Source organism: Lepus europaeus, chromosome 7 (genome assembly GCF_033115175.1).
Source record: "Lepus europaeus isolate LE1 chromosome 7, mLepTim1.pri, whole genome shotgun sequence".
NCBI classification, from domain to species: Eukaryota; Metazoa; Chordata; class Mammalia; order Lagomorpha; family Leporidae; genus Lepus; species Lepus europaeus.
The window spans coordinates 5,229,256-5,248,226 of record NC_084833.1 but is presented as its reverse complement, the minus strand read 5'-3'; the positions used below and the strand labels follow the sequence as shown (position 1 = coordinate 5,248,226).

The 18,971-nt window shown below is 65.5% G+C and overlaps 2 protein-coding genes across 3 annotated transcripts; one reads left to right on the top strand and one right to left on the bottom strand.

Moving 5' to 3' along the window:
* Positions 1 to 308: 308 nt before the first annotated feature.
* Positions 309 to 13,820, top strand: ACTN3 (actinin alpha 3). 2 transcript variants are annotated; one of them, XM_062197744.1, is made up of 21 exons: positions 309 to 992; positions 4,559 to 4,673; positions 5,202 to 5,321; positions 5,571 to 5,657; positions 5,775 to 5,862; positions 6,656 to 6,734; positions 6,818 to 6,899; positions 7,572 to 7,657; positions 7,868 to 7,960; positions 8,360 to 8,590; positions 8,675 to 8,822; positions 10,115 to 10,265; positions 10,720 to 10,828; positions 10,927 to 11,067; positions 11,266 to 11,448; positions 11,907 to 12,041; positions 12,140 to 12,319; positions 12,658 to 12,804; positions 12,892 to 12,957; positions 13,282 to 13,440; positions 13,527 to 13,820. In XM_062197744.1, exons 1-21 carry the CDS (start codon positions 846 to 848, stop codon positions 13,683 to 13,685), a joined length of 2,706 nt encoding a protein of 901 aa, XP_062053728.1. In that variant the 5' UTR covers positions 309 to 845; the 3' UTR covers positions 13,686 to 13,820. The 2 variants fall into 2 exon arrangements, with proteins under 2 accessions (XP_062053728.1, XP_062053727.1); XM_062197743.1 differs by having other exon boundaries at positions 12,658 to 12,957.
* Positions 13,821 to 13,938: 118 nt separating this feature from the next.
* Positions 13,939 to 18,760, bottom strand: CTSF (cathepsin F). Its single transcript, XM_062195777.1, has 14 exons — positions 18,551 to 18,760; positions 18,354 to 18,452; positions 17,671 to 17,755; positions 17,521 to 17,582; positions 17,342 to 17,417; positions 16,829 to 16,942; positions 16,577 to 16,722; positions 16,390 to 16,486; positions 16,230 to 16,310; positions 15,306 to 15,425; positions 15,152 to 15,216; positions 14,962 to 15,052; positions 14,556 to 14,614; positions 13,939 to 14,475 (listed from the first exon to the last, which is right to left on the bottom strand). The coding sequence occupies exons 1-14, from the start codon at positions 18,743 to 18,745 to the stop codon at positions 14,401 to 14,403; spliced, it is 1,365 nt and encodes a 454-aa protein (XP_062051761.1). The 5' UTR covers positions 18,746 to 18,760; the 3' UTR covers positions 13,939 to 14,400.
* Positions 18,761 to 18,971: the final 211 nt, after the last annotated feature.

Below are 18,971 nucleotides of genomic sequence, written 5' to 3'. Positions count from 1 at the left end.
CCCACCCGCTTCGGGACCCCGAGAACCCCGCCGCTTCCGTATTGGGGCGGGGAAGGCGGCAGGCAGACGTCTACCCCGACCAATAGGAGCGCGTAACGGATGCGGCGCGCTCCAATCAAAGGCAGCGGCCGCGGATGCCGGGAGGTGATTGGGCAGCCGAGCGGGCAGGCGCCGCCCGCCGCCCCGCGGGCTCGGGAGCTGGGGGCACCGCCGAGTCGCCGCGCCGCGCGCCCGCGCAGGGGCCGCAAGCCCGGGCCGCTGCGGGCGCGCCGGGAGGATTGAGTTGCAGCCTCGGCGGCGTCGGGGTTTCCCGGCTCAGCACATTCCCCCCGCCCTACAGCCGCCCCGGTATTAATAGCCCGGCCGCGGCGCATCCAGCTGGCTGCGAGCCGCGCGCCGTGCTCGGTGTCTCCCTCCGTCACCCCAGAAAGCGTTGGCCTCCGTGATTCTGACTGTGAAATGGGGAGAGGGCTCCGTTTCCAACCAGCGCGGCGCCGGGGGAGGCCCAGAGGGCAGCAGCAGCTGAGACAGATCACCATCGGACCGAGGGGGAAACAGAGGAGGCCGGCGGCTTTCCCAAGGCCGCACAGCGCCCTGGTGGCCGAGCCGGGACGCGAACCCCGGGTCTCAGCCAAGAGCTCCACCCCGGCTCCTCCCGGCTCCGCTGTCTCCGGCCCCAGGGCTGCCTCCTGCCTGGCCCCGACCCGAGCGCCCTCGCCCCCATCCGGCCCCTCCCTCCGCCCCCATATTTAGTGCGAATCCGATCCTGGGCTGGGCCGGGCCCTACTTAACGCGGCCCGCGTGCCCCGCAGCGCGCGGAGCCAGGAGCCCGAACGAACGAGAGGATGATGATGGTGATGCAGCCCGAGGGTCTGGGGGCCCGGGAGGGGCCCTTCGCGGGCGGCGGCGGGGGCGGCGAGTACATGGAGCAGGAGGAGGACTGGGACCGCGACCTGCTGCTGGACCCGGCCTGGGAGAAGCAGCAGCGGAAAGTGAGTGCCCACCCATTTCGTGGCAACACAACCGAGGCCCGCACTGTGCCCGGGTCGTCTCAGCAGTCCTGGACGCTGCTGGCGGCCCTCTGCTGTCCCCCAGGGCTTGAAGAGAGGGCTGGGATCTCGCAGAAGGGGTTAGGAGCGCTCCTGGGGTCCCCAGTCCAGCATTCTTCTCCCCCCACCGCGGGGCCCCCCGCCCCAGTTCTGCTGGTGAGAAGGGTTGGCCAGAGCCCAGGAACCCGCTCTGGGGTGGGGTGGTCATCCACAAGAACATTCTTTCTCCCGGCACCCACCCCACTCCCCAGATAGTCCCAGACCTCACCCAGGGCTGGCGGCCAGGCTAGAAATGAACGGGGGGGGGGGGGGGGACCCATGTCAGAGCCAGCCCACCCTCCCCTGTGTGTTCTCTCGGGGCGGGGGGGGGCTGCCGTCGCTCTATTTCATGTGCCAATTGAGCAAACTGAGGTCTGCAAGGGGACAGAGAAAGGTCCCAAGTCATATATATCCCCAGTGAGATCTTTGCTCTTTGCCCCACCCCCACTGCTTCCCAAGATACCCTGGGGGCCCTGAATCTGCTGAAAAGGCCACAAGGTGTGGGTGGGGGGGAGTCCCGGGTCCCCTTACCAGTAACCCGACTCTCTGGCCAGATGGGCACTTTGGTGCTGAGGCAGCACCTTGTGGGAGCTGGCCAGGCGCACAGGGGCAGCTGCTGCCTGGGCCCTGCCTTGTAGGGCGGTCAGGCGCCCCTCCCTGGGCCGTCTTCACTCCCAGGCTGTCCCAAGTGGAGAAGGCAGGACACCTGGGTTCCCGAGAGAGCAAACTACTGCTGGGGCGTGGCAGGCCAGGCAGGCAGGGGCAGGGAGGGCACCGCAGGGCCATGGAGCCTGCTCCTCGTCATGTGTGAGTCCAGGAAAGGCAGGGTGCTCGGTGCTGGCCGAGGATCCCACACCTGACAATCAGAGCCCTCGCACCCTTCCGCCTGGTGGGCTGGCAGGAGATGACCCCAGGGGCTGGGAGCTTCAGCTGGCTTGGCTGGGGCGCCCCGGCTTTCACACCTCCCCCCAGGCTCCCTCTGCACCTGTCTCTGAGCATGGCTGTGGCTCCGGCAATCTCCTGGTGATGTCATCCCTGCCCCGGCTCCAGCTGCCACCTGTCCTGCGACAGCTCCAATCCCCACCCCCAGCCACCCAGGCCTCTCCCAGGTCCAGGTCTGCTCGCCCCTCGCAGGACACAGGACAGTCTGCAGCTTGCCTTTGTCACTTAAAACCTCTGGGCCAGCCTCCCTTCCCAGCTTACAGCCGCCCACCACCTCCACTCATTCCGCAGGGGCGCGGCATCCGAGCTCCAGCCAGCAGCCCCTGGAGCGCCCAAGACTGGTTATTTAGTGAATGCCCTTGGGCTCAGCTTGAGCCCCGCCCAGTCCTGCTGCTGGGTTCTCTTTCTCACCAGGGACTCCTCCACGCAAGGGCACCCCGTGGCCCGGTGTCTCCCACCTGGGTCCTCTATTCACCCTCACCCCAAAGCACTCATTCACTTAATGGATATTTGGTAAGGCGATCTTACCATGCCAACACCATCGTAGGTGCCAGGATTCAGAAGGAGCCCCTATCTCGCCCCCAGATCTGGCCTCGCCCCCGTCCTTGGTCCTGCCGAGCCGCTCTGCAACCAGAAGGAGCTTCGGCAGCCTCCTCCCCCAAACCCCGCTGTCTCTCCTGGGCCCCGAATCCTTGTTTTGCCCTCAGGCTCCAGTCCCAAGTCCGCAGCTTAGCACCCAAGGTGGTGCATGACCTGGCCCCTGCCGCCCCTCCGGCCTGCCTCTCACCACTGACACCTCCTCCGCGCCCCAGCTTCATCCCGGCAGGGCCTGGAGAGCTGTCGCCCCAAACACAGCAACCGTCTCTCACCACTGAGCACTTGCCCGTGGGGCCGCGCCTGCTGGGAATGACCTCGCCTGCCCTGCCCTGCCTGTGCGGTTCCCGCTGTTCCATGGCTGTGCTGGCCACCGTCAGCTTTCCCTGGGAGCTCCCTGCATGGCTTGGACGGCACGCCTCCTTCCCTGCCAAGCCTCTTCCAGCACGTCTCAGACCAACGCGACTCTGACTGGCAGGGTCCCCCCCTCATCAAGAGTCATGTTCGGCCCCACTCAGCCTGTGTCCTGGGCGTCCCTGCTCTATCCGAGTCCAGAGCACTCAGACCCCAGAGTTGGAAGAAACTAGAGAATCCAGCTGCCCCGTCCGGTGCTCAGGCGGAGTGGTGTGCGGGATCCAGTTACATGCCTCCAGTGACAGGAGGGTCACTCCCTGCCCTTAGCAATGACAGCCTCTCAAGCATTCACAGCATGAACTTCCATGTCCGGCGGAGGGAGCGTTCCAGGTGGCTTCCAGGGCCCCCTCCCAGAGGAGGAGGGCCCTGAATCCTAGAATCCTGCCAGCCAGAGGAAGAAGACCCGGGACGTCACGGAGTCTGCCCCCTCCATTGTCCGGCTGGGGAGACCGAGCCCCAGAGAGGGCAGGGGCTGACTCCAGATCATGAAGAGTGAGAGTCCAGCTGTGGGCTTAGCCAAGGGCTCTCCGGCTAATGGCAGGGTTCAGGGGCCGAGGCCCAGCAGGCGGCCAGAAGCCTCTGCACCCGGCTTCAGGTCACGCCCCCTCCCTACCGGCACCCTGTGCCACCCCTGCTGTCCCAGCTGGAGCCTGAGGCCGCGCCCAGCTCTCAGGGAAGGAGCAGGCCCTCACCTCCAGAAACCAGGCCAGGCTGAAGCCTGCTAGCGCCTGCATGGCCAGACTCCTGCGGGCCCCGGGAGGTCTCCAGCTGGGATCAGAATAGCACAGGTGCACAGTCAGGCAGAGCCCTCAGGGCCAGATGCGCTTCTACCCAGAATTCTCTAGATTTTTTTTTTCTTTTCTTTTTTTTTTTTTTTTTTTTTTTGACAGGCAGAGTGGACAGTGAGAGAGAGAGACAGAGAGAAAGGTCTTCCTTTTGCCGTTGGTTCACCCTCCAATGGCCGCCGTGGTAGCGCGCTGCGGCCAGCGCACCGCGCTGTTCCGATGGCAGGAGCCAGGTGCTTCTCCTGGTCTCCCATGGGGTGCAGGACCCAAGGACTTGGGCCATCCTCCACTGCACTCCCTAGCCACAGCAGAGAGCTGGCCTGGAAGAGGGGCAACCGGGACAGGATCGGTGCCCCAACCGGGACTAGAACCCGGTGTGCCGGCGCCGCAAGGCGGAGGATTAGCCTGTTGAGCCACGGCGCCGGCAGAATTCTCTAGATTTTACAAAGGCAGTGTCACCTGCACTGGCCCCCTGCCTGCGAGGTTGTTCAAGTCTTCTAAGACCGGCACCCTGGGACCAAGTCTGAGCTGAGTCCTGCATGGGCCCCGGACCCCAGCTCTCCCCTTCTGGCAGAGCCAAAGCCCAGGGAGGGAAAGCGCGGCAGGTCTGCGGCTCAGCCGGGACCTGAATCCAGGCCTGCAGGCTCTGAGACGGGCCCTGAGCAGGGAGACAGAGCTGCGCCCCACGTCCCTCAGCCCCAGTTTGCGGGTCTGAGCATCGCCCTCTGCCCCCAGACCTTCACCGCCTGGTGCAACTCGCACCTGCGCAAGGCGGGCACCCAGATCGAGAACATCGAGGAGGACTTCCGCAACGGCCTCAAGCTCATGCTGCTGCTGGAGGTCATTTCAGGTGCGGAGCTGTGGCTGGGGGAGCGGTCGCTGGGGAAGCGGTCACTGGGGGAGCGGTTGCTGGGGGAGCCATTGCTGGAGGAGCCATGGCTGGGGGGGGCCATCGTGGGAGGAGTGGTCACTGGGGGAGCCATTGCTGGGGGAGCCATTGCTGGGGGAGCCATTGCTGGAGGAGCCATGGCTGGGGGAGCCATCGCGGGAGGAGTGGTCACTGGGGGAGCCGTCGCTGGGGAGCCATCGCTGGGGGAGCCGTCGCTGGAGGAGTGGTCACCGGGGGAGCCATTGCGGGGGGAGCCATGGCTGGAGGAGTGGTCACTGGGGGAGCCATCGCTGGGGGAGCCATCGCTGGGGGAGCCATCGCTGGAGGAGTGGTCACTGGGGGAGCCATCGCTGGGTTGCTGGGGGAGTGGTGACCTCAGTGTGCTGGAGGGGACTCCATCCAGAGGGGAGGGGCTAGAAGGAGTTTGGGGACAATGCCTTCAGCTGCTTTGCATGACCTCTGACCTCTGGCCTGCCCTCTTACACCCAGGAGAGAGGCTGCCCAGGCCAGACAAAGGCAAGATGCGCTTCCACAAGATCGCCAACGTCAACAAGGCCCTGGACTTCATCGCCAGCAAAGGGGTTAAGCTGGTGTCCATTGGGGCTGAAGGTGAGGGGAGGAGGGGGGCTCTCTGGACATCAGCTGCACGCTTGCACCAGCCTCTGTTTCGTCACCTCCGTAATGGGCACTGAACAGAGCAAGTGAACCCCAAGTCCAGCACCCAGCCGGGGTTGCTGAATCGTTAAGTAACAGTGGCCGCTCTGTGGTGCCAGCCGTGGGGTGGGCGCGAGGGCCCGGGGGCTGAGCCGGGGCGGGGGAGCCGAGGCAGCCGGCATCCGCCCCCTCCGTGCCCTGCAGAGATCGTAGACGGGAACCTGAAGATGACCCTGGGCATGATCTGGACCATCATCCTGCGCTTCGCCATCCAGGACATCTCGGTGGAGGGTGAGCGCTGAGGAGGAGGAGGGGGGGGAGGGCCGGCCCAGACCCCGCCCAGCTCACCAGACCCCGCCCAGCTCACCAGACCCCGCCCAGCTCACGCCCCTGCCCCGTTCCCACCAGAAACCTCGGCCAAGGAAGGCTTGCTCCTGTGGTGCCAGCGCAAGACGGCACCGTACCGCAACGTCAACGTGCAGAACTTCCACACCAGGTCGGGCAGCTGCCCAGGCCTCTGCCGGGCACTGGGGCACAGGAAGAGCCCTCCCAGGCCCACGAGGGCCACGGGGCTGACACCTGTCACAGCCTGCAGCGAGGGAAGAGGTCATAGCCAAGTTCTTTATTACTATTCAGATTATTTATTTGAAAGGTAGAGTTAGGGAGAGAGAACACAAGAGGAAGAGAGAGAGAAATCTTCCATCCACTGGTTCACTCCCCAAATAGCTGCAACAGGCGGGCCAGGCCAAAGCCAGGAGCTTCATCCGGGTCTCCCACGTGGGTGGCAGAGGCCCAAGCACTTGGGCCATCCTCCGCTGCCTTCCCAGGCACATTAGCAGGGAGCCGGATGGGAAGTGGTAGCATTGGGGATTTGAACCGGCGCCCCTGTGGGATGCCAGCGTCGCAGGTGGCAGCTGAACCTGCTGCACCACAACTTCGGCTCCCACGGCTCTCGAAACAGTGTGTGAAAGTGGAAGGACTCAGTAAATGTTTAACAGAATCGAGTCCAGGGGTGAGGGGGGTGACAAGAGAATTCCTGGTGGCAGGAGCACTGGTGACCTCCCCAGAAGGGTACATTGCAGCCAGAGGGAACCTGGAGGCCAACGACATCCAGAAACTGGCCTGGCCTAAGTGCAGGGCTGTGAAGGAACCATGGTGAACCTGGAGGAGGTGGTCCACGCAGCAGCCGGGGGGCTTGCACTTCCTGCGGCCTTGCAGCGGGTGCTCCTGGGCGGAGGGGGCAGGGCCTCTGCTGGCCCCCAGGCCTGACCCCACTTCTCTCTGTGCAGCTGGAAGGATGGCTTGGCCCTCTGTGCCCTCATCCACCGACATCGCCCCGACCTCATCGACTATGCCAAGCTGCGCAAGGTGGGCCTCTGCCCCCTCCAGCCCCAGCACCCCGCGCTCTGCCTTCAGCTGCCCTCTGACCTCTCCCCGCCACGCCCGTCTAGGATGACCCCATCGGCAACCTGAACACGGCCTTCGAGGTGGCGGAGAAATACCTGGACATCCCCAAGATGCTGGATGCGGAAGGTGAGAGCCAGCCTGATCCAGACGAGGAGTTCGCTGCCTTGGCAGGGGGCCCGGCCCCACCTCCACACCTGTGCTTGCTCCTCCCTCCTCCCAGAATGCTCGGCCTCCACCCCACTCCCTGGTCCCAGTCTTCCTGCCATCACCCCCTCTCTCGTCCTCCTCCCGTCTCTGCCTCATTGCCCCATCCCACACGTGGCCTGGCATTGTGTTGGTGCCCAAGACTGCAGCTCCCCCAAGCCCATCCTGCCTCTGGCCCCTGTGCCCAAGTGAGGTGTTTAGTTAATTGAAGCAGCAAATGTTCTCTGGACATGGCCCTGGCTGTGTGGCCACAGGTGGAAGAGAACTTGTCTTGGCCCTAAGGAGCCCATGGGCATGGGGACAAGAGGGACAGATACACAGGTGGAGTTACAGGCACCAGGCACGTGTGGACTGTCCCTCCCGGGGCCACAGGCTCAACTCACTCACCCATCCCTTCCACCGGGCTCAACCCCAAAGGAGCAGGTTGCTGGGCCCTTGGGTAATCAGGGAAGAGGAAGACACAGGTGTGCATAGGTGGTAGCTGGTGGCCAAGACTGGAGGTCTTTAGCCTCTCCTTCCGGGGGGTGGGCAGACGCTTGAGCTCACTCCCTGCCCCTGGCTTTGGCCATCCTACACCTCGCTGCCCCCCCCCAGACATCGTGAACACCCCAAAGCCAGACGAGAAGGCCATCATGACCTACGTGTCCTGCTTTTACCACGCCTTTGCTGGGGCCGAGCAGGTAGGGCCCACGGTGGTGGTGGCGAAGAGTTTGGAGGGGCTGGCCCTTGGTGGGGGGCACTGAGGGAGCAGAGACCCCTGACCTGGAAGCCAGGCAGCCCCTCCTCCCCCTTTTGGCCGGACCCCCGGTTTTCCAGGGCTCTCCCAGAGAGCTGGGCTAGGGGCTCCGGGGCAGTCTGTTCACCACCAGGCCTGCCCACACCCACCACAGGCAGAGACAGCCGCCAACAGGATCTGCAAGGTGCTGGCTGTGAACCAGGAAAACGAGAAGCTGATGGAGGAGTATGAGAAGCTGGCCAGCGAGGTGAGACCCCCGCCCCGGCCCCGAAGTCCCTCCCAAGCCTGCCAGCCCCCGCGTGGGCCTGCAGAGCCTCCTTGGCTGTCCCCAGCTTCCTCCTGCCCACCTCCACCGTCCGCTGTCCGTCTGCCCATCCGGGCTGCTGATCGACACTGCTCCTCACTCACCGATTACGGAGTCACGCATCCGTTCACTCCCTCCTTAGTAGGCAGTCACCTGGCCCTGTGCTAGACTTGGCCCTGGTCTCAGAAGCTAACCTTCCCAGACCGGTGCGGACCACCCCCTCCTGCCCTCCATGGCGGTGACAATCACCTCCCCACCACAGCCCGAGTGTGGGTGGAGAGGGGTGCATGAGGGGCGCAGGCGGCTCAGAGCGCCCCGCTTTGCCTCCGCCTGGCCCTGCAGCTGCTGGAGTGGATCCGCCGCACGGTCCCATGGCTGGAGAACCGAGTGGGCGAGCCCAGCATGAGCGCCATGCAGCGCAAGCTGGAGGACTTCCGGGACTACCGGCGCCTGCACAAGCCGCCCCGTGTGCAGGAGAAGTGTCAGCTGGAGATCAACTTCAACACGCTGCAGACCAAGCTGCGCCTCAGCCACCGGCCCGCCTTCATGCCCTCCGAGGGCAAGCTGGTGTCGGTGAGCCCTGGGCGCCCTGGCCTCCGCGTCCCCGTCTGTGCAATGGGTCAGCCGTGACGGAGGGCGCCTCTGCCTGCCCCACAGGACATCGCCAACGCGTGGCGGGGGCTGGAGCAGGTGGAGAAGGGCTACGAGGACTGGCTGCTCTCGGAGATCCGGCGCCTGCAGAGGCTGCAGCACCTGGCCGAGAAGTTCCAGCAGAAGGCCTCCCTGCACGAAACCTGGACCCGGGGTAGGTCCCCCCGTGCCACCTGCACCCGGAAGGAGTGGGTGCGGGCAAGCTGCAGGCCCGAGTGGTCGTCCTTGCTCTGGTCCCCCTGTCCTCTCTGGGCGCCCGGTTTCTTTCTGCACAAACTCCACCCCACCCCCACCGCCTTCCTGGCTCTGGCCATCTAGAAGCCTGCTGTGACAAGTCTGTCTTTTAGCATTTTATGTATGTATGTAGCAGGTGTCCACAGTGGAGCCCAGCCCTGACCCTAACACCACTTATCTGATATTCAAACTACATTGACACATGAAATATTGCTTGAGTCAGATAGGAGGGAATTTCAAAAAGTTTGTGGGAAGTGGAATTAAAAGATTGATTTGTTTTGGTGCAAGAAAAAATTTGGAATCCATGCATAATTTTTTCATAATATGTTTTTCATGAACTTTTTGAATACCCCTTCTATTCCTGAATTTCAAAATTTTTGTACCAAAATAAACTTATCTTTCATTTTCCATGAAATGTTTGAAGAACCTTGTATATCACTCTGTATAAGTATTTACTTATTTGAGAGACAGAGAGAGAGCTCCTATCCCATAGTCCACTCCTCAGATGCCCACAGCCTGGGCCAGGGTCCCTAGCTGGGAACCTGCGCCATCGCCGGCTGCCTCTTGGGGTCTTTATGATCACGAAGCTGGGAACAGAACTCTGGTAAGGGGCTCAGGTGTCTCAACCACGAGGCCAAACGTAGGCTCGTATTCTGGCCGGGATTTTAGTCCTGCACGTGAACGATTCCCGCTTAGAAACAGCAAGCAACACTAGTGATGGATTATGGGCGTAAGGAGTCATTACTGCTGTGTGACCCGGGTGGTCTCGGAGCTTGGAAACCTCAGTTCTCCTCTGTCCCTGTCGCTCCTGTGCTGTTGGGTTTTATCTGCATACTCATGGTGACGGTCACTTGCAAGCACCTTGTCATCATTCGCTCGTCCAAACCATCTTCACTGTGCCAGGAGTTGAGGAAGTGGGGGTGAGCGAGGAAAACTGAGGCAGGGGCTCGCGGGGCTTGGGCAGCCGTTGAGGTGAGTGAGGTCGCCGGGGACCACTAACTCCTGGACAGTACCAAGGGCCAGCACGGGCGGTGCTGGGTCAGGGGGCGCGGTGCTGCGTTCATTGCCACAGAACCGAGCGCCACTTAACCCCACCCCGCTGGCGCCCCCGAGCGACCCCACCCCCAGGGTGGGCCGGACAGGTGTGGTCACCTGCGCTCAGAGCCGGGCCGATCCCCCTGCGCCTGACCGGACGGCGCCGTCTCCGAGCAGGCAAGGAGGACATGCTGACCCAGCGCGACTACGAGTCGGCCTCGCTGCAGGAGGTGCGGGCGCTGCTGCGGCGCCACGAGGCCTTTGAGAGTGACCTGGCTGCGCACCAGGACCGCGTGGAGCACATCGCCGCGCTGGCCCAGGAGCTCAAGTAGGCGTGGCCCGCCCCCACCTCGCGCGGGGCCCCGCCCTGCTCCCCGATGCTCCCCCTTGCCAGCACCCGCGGGGGTGCCCGAGTCACCCCGTCTCTCGGACCCCGCTCTGCCCACCACAGTCTTCCGGCCTGGCCTCTCCCTTCACCTCCGGGCCTGGGTCTGCTACCCCCGGCCACTTTCTCCTGTCAACCTGCTCTTTCTCTCACTGCCCCGCCCCCGAAGCCCCAGGCCCCACCTCTCCACCGAGCCCCTCCTAGGAACCAGCGCTGAGGACCCCCCCCCAGGAAAACGCAGCGCCGCCCTCTAGGAAACCCCGCTCGACCCCACACCTGCCCAGGCTCCCTCTGCCTTCAGCACCACCCGGAGCGCGGGTTCCCGTCCCCGAGGGCGGGCAGGAGGCAGTCTGGCGGGGCTCTGGGCCCACGCCTGCCCCCGTCTTGCTACCCCCAGTGAACTGGACTATCACGAGGCGGCCTCGGTGAACAGCCGCTGCCAGGCCATCTGCGACCAGTGGGACAACCTGGGCACGCTGACCCAGAAGAGGCGGGATGCACTGGAGGTGGGGCGTGGGCTGGGGAGCTGGGCGGAGTGCGGGGAGGCCAGGCCTCCTGGGCAGGCCACACGCTGACCCTGGCCCCCGCCCTGGCCTGGCCCTAGCGGATGGAGAAGCTCCTGGAGACCATCGACCAGCTGCAGCTGGAGTTCGCCCGGCGGGCAGCGCCCTTCAACAACTGGCTGGATGGCGCCATAGAGGACCTGCAGGACGTGTGGCTGGTGCACTCGGTGGAGGAGACCCAGGTGGGCGCCCAGGCGCCGGGGCGTGGCAGGCTGTGCCTGGGACCCTGCCACCCACTCCGCTGGGCTCCTGGGGAAGGGGGGGGGAGAACCCCAGTTCCAGAGAGGTAGGAAGGCCTGGGCTGCCGCTGGGCCAGCCCTGCCTGGGTTGCTGCTGCCCCTTCCACGGCCTGACAGATGCTTCCTGCCTGTGGCCTCCAGAGCCTGCTGACCGCACACGATCAGTTCAAAGCCACATTGCCGGAGGCCGACCGGGAGCGAGGCGCCATCCTGGGCATCCAGGGCGAGATCCAGAAGATCTGCCAGACGTACGGGCTGCGGCCCAGCTCCACCAACCCCTACATCAGCCTCAGCCCGCAGGACATCAACAGCAAGTGGGACACGGTCAGTGTCACCCTGGGCCTGGCCACCCTCCGCCACACACTCGCAAGGGCCCAGAAACCTCAGGTGTCCCAAGATCAGGGAGAGCAGTGCCCCCACCTTCAGATCTGGGTCTGCCCCGGGCTCCGAGTGGTGTTGGATAGGCCGCCTCGCCCGGAGAGTGGCTACACGGGCTGTAAGATCTTCCCAGGCGACTTCTGGGCCGAATGAAGTCTCATGTGTGGACATAGTTCATAAAGCCACCCGTGTTAGTTACGAGTGATGCCGTGGCCCCACAGTACAGATAAGGATACTGTGGCCTGGTCTGAGGTTGAGTGACTCGACCGTACATCACCCATAGGGCCCCAACAGTTTGGCTCACGGCAGCTGGGGCTGGAGTGTGAGGGGCTCAAGCCCACCTCTGCTCCCGGTGATCTTCCAGCCCCTGGAGCCGGCCCTGGCACGACCACTCTCCTCCCCAGGTGCGGAAGCTGGTGCCCAGCCGTGACCAGATGCTGCAGGAGGAGCTGGCCCGGCAGCAGATGAACGAGAGGCTGCGGCGACAGTTTGCAGCCCAGGCCAACGCCGTGGGGCCCTGGATCCAGGCGAAGGTGGAGGTACGGGCTCGGGCAGGGAACCGAGCAGGGCTGTGGGGTCGGGACTGGGTCAGAGTGTGTCGGAGGCCTCATGCTCTCTGCCTGGGCACCCCCTGCAGGAGGTGGGGCGGCTGGCGGCAGGGCTGGCCGGCTCCCTGGAGGAGCAGATGGCTGGGCTGCGGCAGCAGGAGCAGAACATCATCAACTACAAGAGCAACATCGACCGGCTGGAGGGCGACCACCAGCTGCTGCAGGAGAGCCTGGTCTTCGACAACAAGCACACCGTCTACAGCATGGAGGTGCGTGCGCGCCTGCTCAGAGGGGCCCAGCCCAGCCTGGCCAAGCCCCCCAGTGTACCCCTGAAGACACTGCCACCCAGCGACAGGAAGTGGCCTGTGCCGAGGCACAAAGCAGTCTAAAGCCAGGCCAAGCTTGGCCGCTGCTGGTCGACCAGCGCGCTCCATCTATGTATGATACATCGTCAAGCTTCAAGGCAGGGAGGGCTGCTGGGGGCCACGCAGCGCGGTGTCCAGCTGGGGACAGAGGCCCAGGGTCGCGCGGTGGTTTGGGAGTGGAGCTGGGTTGGTGGCCTGGCTCCGGCTGCCCGCCCGCTCACTGGCCTGTCCCCTCTGTCCAGCACATCCGTGTGGGCTGGGAGCAGCTGCTCACCTCCATCGCCCGCACCATCAACGAGGTGGAGAACCAGGTGCTGACCCGGGACGCCAAGGGCCTGAGCCAGGAGCAGCTCAACGAGTTCCGGGCATCCTTCAACCACTTCGACCGGGTCAGCAGGGGCCCAGCCCCGCGGGTGAGCGACACGGGGGCCGGGAGGTTTTGGGGACCCTGCCTGACACCCACTCGCCCCCGACAGAAGCGGAACGGGATGATGGAGCCGGACGACTTCCGCGCGTGCCTCATCTCCATGGGCTACGACCTGGTGAGTCCGTCCTGAGTGCCACCCCCCGCCCCGGCCACCGCAGACTCAGAGACGCAAAGGACCTCGGGCCTCGTTCTGGGTGACCCTAAGGTCTGAGCTTGCATAGAGAGCAGCGTGGCCCCGGGAAGACATCGGGACCCGCAAGCCGCTGGGGCTCTGCCAGGCAGGAAGCAGACCTGGGGCCCAGCACCCAAGGCTTCCCAAAGCCAGGACTGACTGCGGCGTGTGGAGGACGGGAGCACCTGGGCGGTGCTCAGCAGGGACCCCGGGGGCCCGCCTGGCTCCAGCACCCATGGGCCCGGCGCCCGGCCTCTGTGTCTGCAGGGAGAAGTGGAGTTTGCACGCATCATGACCATGGTGGACCCCAACGCAGCCGGGGTCGTGACCTTCCAGGCCTTCATCGACTTCATGACCCGGGAGACGGCCGAGACCGACACGGCCGAGCAAGTGGTGGCCTCCTTCAAGATCCTGGCGGGAGACAAGGTGGGCCCGGGGCGGGGGAGGAGCTGGCGGCCTGGGTCAGGGAGCAGGACCTGGGGGGGCCTCACTGCCTCCTCCCTGTCCCCCAGAACTACATCACCCCCGAGGAGCTGAGGCGGGAGCTGCCGGCCGAGCAGGCTGAATATTGCATCCGCCGCATGGCGCCCTACAAGGGTGCCGGCGCTCCAGCCGGAGCCCTGGACTACGTGGCCTTCTCCAGCGCCCTCTACGGGGAGAGTGACCTCTGATCTCCGACCTCTGACTCCGACCCCTGGGGCTCTTGACTCCAGACAGAAAGAACACTTTCTGTGGCCGATCCCATCCATCCCTGGGAGCGAGGACCCCAGAGAACGGCCAGCCGCGTGGCTCTGAATAAAGATTCATCTGGGGGCCTCTCCCTGTCTCCTTGTGGCTACTGGGCAGGATCGGCTCCCTCACCTTGACCAGCCAGGGGTCCCCGCCCTCCCTCCTGCCCTCGGGGACCGGGCACGCACACCACACTGGCCACCGGCACGCCTCTTTATTGCAGTTAGGAGAGGGGGGTTACGAGTTTCCTAGGTGGGGAAGGGGGCACTGTCCCCAAATCCAGGGGGACCCGAAAACTTCTAGATCACACAGAGGAAAGCTGGGGGAGGCAGGACAGGGCTGGGCTCAAGGTCAGAGCATCTCCCTCCTGCTCCCTACCCGAGCCCCGGGTCCTGGCCCTGGCCCCAGCTGCCGGCACGTCCACCTCCAGCCGGTCCTCCTCATGTCCACAATTCAACGAAGGCGCAGTTGGGGGAGCTTCAGGGTGGGAGCGGGCCGAGGGGAGGGGGCGGTGCCCCAGCCCAGTGCCCTCCGCTCACCCTGAGGCTCCCACCCAGCGCCCGTTCCTCACCAGCAGTGCCTGGGGCGGGGGGGCCTGGACGTGGTCAAGCTGAAGGGTTGCTCCGGGCAGCACCAGGTCCCGTGCTGGCAGGCCCCTCAGTCCACCACCGCCGAGCTGGCCATGGTGTTCACGCCGCACACCCCGGACCCCCGGTACAAGTAGTAGTAGCCCTGCGGGGGGAGGCGGCTTGGTGGGGGCGCTCCGGCGGGCTGGGGGCGCCGGTGGGCGGGGCCGTGCTGCCGAGACTCACCTCCTCACCCCAGTCGGCGCCCCAGCTGTTCTTGATGGCCCAGAAGGGAGTGGCGGAACCTGCAGGGCACGAGGGCTCAGGGTCTCCAAGCACTCGGCACCGTCAAACACCCACGGGGGCACCAGGCAAAGTGCAGAAAGCCAGAGGCCCGCCTGCCCCCCATGGACGCCCGGCATGGCTCCGGGCACGGGCAGGGCGCCCCATCCAGCCGGTGACTGGTCCCTAGCCATGCACACGCCTGTGGCCTCAACATTCCCATGGAGAGGGGGTGCATGGCTCTTGCTGGCCCAGAGCCAGGGCCAGGGGCTGAGGACAGCGCTCCTAGGCGTCCCCTCCACCCCCCCTCCAGAGGGCCAGAGATGCTATGGCCTGGGGCAGATGGACAGACACGGTCGGTGGAACTCACGGTTGCCGTAGCCCACCAGCAGCACGGCGTGGTCGATGAGCCAAGGGCTGCAGAGGGGCCGGAGCGGGTGGGCGATCCCGCGGCGGTAGAACTGTATGTAGAGGAGCGTAAGGAGTGGGGGCCGACTCCAAGGGGAGGTGGGGGAGGGGCCTGCAGGAGGCGGGGCCAGGCAGCGGGGCCAGGGGCTCACCTGCATGCCAAAGGCATTGATGGCGACGGAGATGGGGCCCCTCTTGGCCAGCCAGGCCGCCAGCTCTGAGAAGGAGGGCGAGCGTCGGTGGGCTCGCAGGCCACAGCCCCAGCCGGCCGGGACCCCCCATCCCCCGCACCGGCCCCCTACTCACTTTGCTCATTCTGGCTCAGCTCCACCGAGTCATTGATGTAGACCTTGGCCTTCTGTGCTGAGAAGTTGCAGGCCTGCATGTGGCCCTGGTAGGTGTAGTCCTCCTCCGTCTCCAGACCTCCTACAGGGTGGGGTAGGCAAAGAAAGGCGGGCTTCTGTCCACCAGTCACTCACTGCCACCTCCCAGCCAGGAGAAGTGACGTCTCGGGTTCCTTACCGACTTCTCTGAGAAATATAACCATTCTAGAGCTGGTGCTACTGAGGTTGCGGGGGTGGGGAGACCAGCAGGAGAGGCGGCGGAGACGGAACTCAAACCCTGCCTCTGCCTCCTCACTGAGGCTGGCTGCACAGCCCTGGGTCTCCCGACCTTGGCGCTCTTGTGCTGCCCTGACCCGTCTGCTCCTCCCGCCGCCCAGACCCCGACAGGCTCCTGCACCGGTCCCCCTTCTGTCACTGCAGCCCAACGCCATTTCACAGAGGAGAAAACCGAGTCCTCAAAGGGCTGACTTGCCCAAGGCCTTCGGTCAATCGAGGGCGGCATTAAGAAGGCAAGGGTTTTGGTGTGGCGCAGCGGGTGAAGCCGCCGCCTGTGACACCAGCATCCCATCAGAGTACCGGCTGAGTCCCGGCTGCTCCACTTCCCACCCGGTTCCCTGCTACCGCGCCTGGGAAGGCAGCAGAAGATGGCCTGAGCACGGCGGGGGGGCCCTGCACCCACGTGGATGGAGTTCCAGGCTCCTGGCTTCAGCCTGTTCCAGTCTCAGCTGTTGCAGCCACTTGAGAAGTAACCCAGTGGGTGGATCTCTCTCTCTCCATCCCCCCAGCCCCCCCACCATAACTCCACGCTCCTGTCTCCCCCTCACGGACGGACTTCGCACAGAGCAGAAGCGGCACCTGCCGCCCCGCCGCCCCCACCCACGCATACCCAGATTCTTTATGGCCGCGTAGGCGTTGGAGGGCAAGCCGCCCAGGCAGGCCTTGTCCAGCTTGTCACAGTCCAAGAGCTCTAGGAGACAGAAGGCCGGTCCCGAAGCGCCCTCTTGCAGGGGCCGGGCTGGGGACAGGGGAGCGGACGGGAGGCTCACCCTGCTCTGACAGGGACAGCAGGGTCCCCCTCTTGAGGAACCACTGGCCCTCCACGTTGCCCGTGACGGAGAAGGCCCAGCAGGAGCCACACATGCCCTGCAAGAGACGGGCGGGGTCAGGGCTGCGTCGCCTCCCCCAGGCCCCGCGCAGCGTCCACGGCCCGCTCTCACTTCTCAGGGGGCCAACCTGGTCCTTGACGTCGGTGACGGCCCCCTTACTCCTCCAGTCCCACTGAGGGGGCGCGGGGTCCTCCACGGGCTTGGCCAGTTGCATCTTCTTGCCAGGCTCCGAGCGCAGGAGGGGATTCAGGTAGATGGTGCGGAACTCCTCCTCTGTAGGCACGCGGGGGTGGGGCATGTGGAGGAAGAGGATGTCCGGCCGGGCCTGAGCGAGGCCCTGGGGCGCAGGCTCCCTCGGGGCTCTGGCCGGGACTCCCACCTGTGAGGTCGCTGAACTTGGTGATCCCATACTGAGCTGTGCCTCGGTCCAGGGACTGGATCTTCTGCGCCCGCACCACGTTACTGGCAAAGACGGACAGGCGCCACTGGGCTTCTGAGGATCAAAGGGCAGGAGAGGAGGCTCTCGCCCCAGGCAGAGCGTGAAGACGGGTGGGCAGCTGGGCCCAGAGACCGGAACTCCGGGCAGCTGGGAGCGGGAGGCAGGGTGGGCTTCGCAGGGGCGAAAGCAGTAACCAAAACGGGGTGCAGAGGACACCGCCCCACGGGGACTTGGGGGCAAAGGCCTTGGTGCCGGGGTCCTGCCACAGAGCACACCCGGCCTCTGCGAGGCGAGGCAAGGACCAGGTCCTTGGGGTGGCCGCCCAGTCCCGAAAGCCTGGACGCGAGCTCGGGGTGCGGGGGTTCTTGGAGGGCTGCTTTGCCTTTCCTGTCCGCCCCCCTCGCCGATGCCCAGCTGACCTGACGACGGGCCAGGCACAGCCACGGCCCTCACCTTCCTTCGACTCGTACGTCCGGTTATAGGTTCTGACAAACTTCTTGAAGATCGAAGCCATCTTCACGGAGAAGTCCTGGACAGACAGAGGGTCTTTAAGAGGAGTTCAGCCCGCCCGGGGGCCCCGCAGCAGGGCGCGGGGAAGAGAGGGGAACAAGGCAGCAGGCCCCACCCCTCACCTGCGGCAGGGCGTCCCTGTCCAGCACCGGGAGCGTGGATTTCAAAGTCTCATTTTTGTCCTCTGGAGGAGGAGGTTGGAACAGAGAGAAAACCAAGGCTGAGTCCTGAAGGAGGTCTGATGGGGGGAGGGGAGGGGGCTCTCCCGGCACCTGTCGTCCTGGTGTCCACCGGGCCACAGTCCCGCCTCAACAGCATGTGCTTGCCCAGCTCGTCCAGGACCTCGAAGCTGCAGAGCTGAAGGGAGAAGCAGCCGAGATGGGAGCCAGAGGCCCCACGGGTAAGGACGGGTAAGGACGGCTCCCGAGACAGGCACCCCCACCGAGCACCCAGAGGCAAAGCCACCGCCCAGCCCAGGCCTCCCTGTCACAACATCGCCAGCCCTCAGGGCCTGGGAGGTGACTCAGGGTGGAGTGGTGGCTGCCACCACAGATCCTGCTGCACCCCACCCCCCTTTTAAAGATGTATTTATTTATTTTTAAGGCAGAATTAGAGACAGAGAAACAGAGAGAGAGAGAGAGGGAGAGAGAGAGCGCCCAACAGCCAGGGCTGGTCCAGACCAAAAGCAGGAGCCAGGAGCTTCCTCCCAGTGTCCCTTGTGGATGGCAGGGGCCCAGCACCTGGGCCCTCGGCAGGGAGCCGGATCCTAAGCGGAGCAGCCTCTTGACCTGACCCTTCACCCCAACCCCTGTGGGCCACGGCTGCAGAGCTGAAGGGAGAAGCAGCCGAGATGGGAGCCAGAGGCCCCACGGGTAAGGACGGCTCCCGAGACAGGCACCCCACCGAGCACCCAGAGGCAACGCGCCCAGGGAACCGCAGAAGCCCCAACACTCACCAGGGTTTTTCTGGACACGGGGAGCTGGCACACGGTGGGTTCGTGGCAGCGCGGCTCCTCCAGGGTGGCCTCCAGGGAGTACAGCGACCCCTGGCCCGCCTGGGTGGAGGGGCGGGTGGGGCGGGCAGGGTCACTCGCCGGTCTGGGCCCCCCGCTCCCGGCGCCGCCCCGTCCCCCGGCCAGTCCGCTCTCCTCACCCGGCGGACGCGCCCGCGAACGGCCCCCAGCACGGCCCGCGCGCCCGGAGCCCGGCCGCGGTTGTACATCTTCAGGGCGAAGCGGGCGGGCCCCAGCAGCTCCGGGGCCGGCGGCCCCCAGGCCGGAGCGGCGGCGGCGGGGGCCGCGCTCGGCAGCAGCCACAGCAGCCACAGCAGCCGCAGCCAGGGCGCCATGGCGCGGACGAAGCCGGCGGCCCCGGGCGCACCGAGCGGCAGACGTGCGGACCAACTGACCCGGCGGCTGCCCCCGCGGCCGGGGGGGCTGCGTCGCTGTCTCCGGCTCCGGGGCGCCCGGGTGCCGGCCAATGGGCGCCGGTCCGGGGCGCCTGCGCGCTCGCTTATTTACGCGAGGCACGTGGGGGCGCGCGGGGGCGTGGGCAGCGGAGGGCAGGTGGCCTGG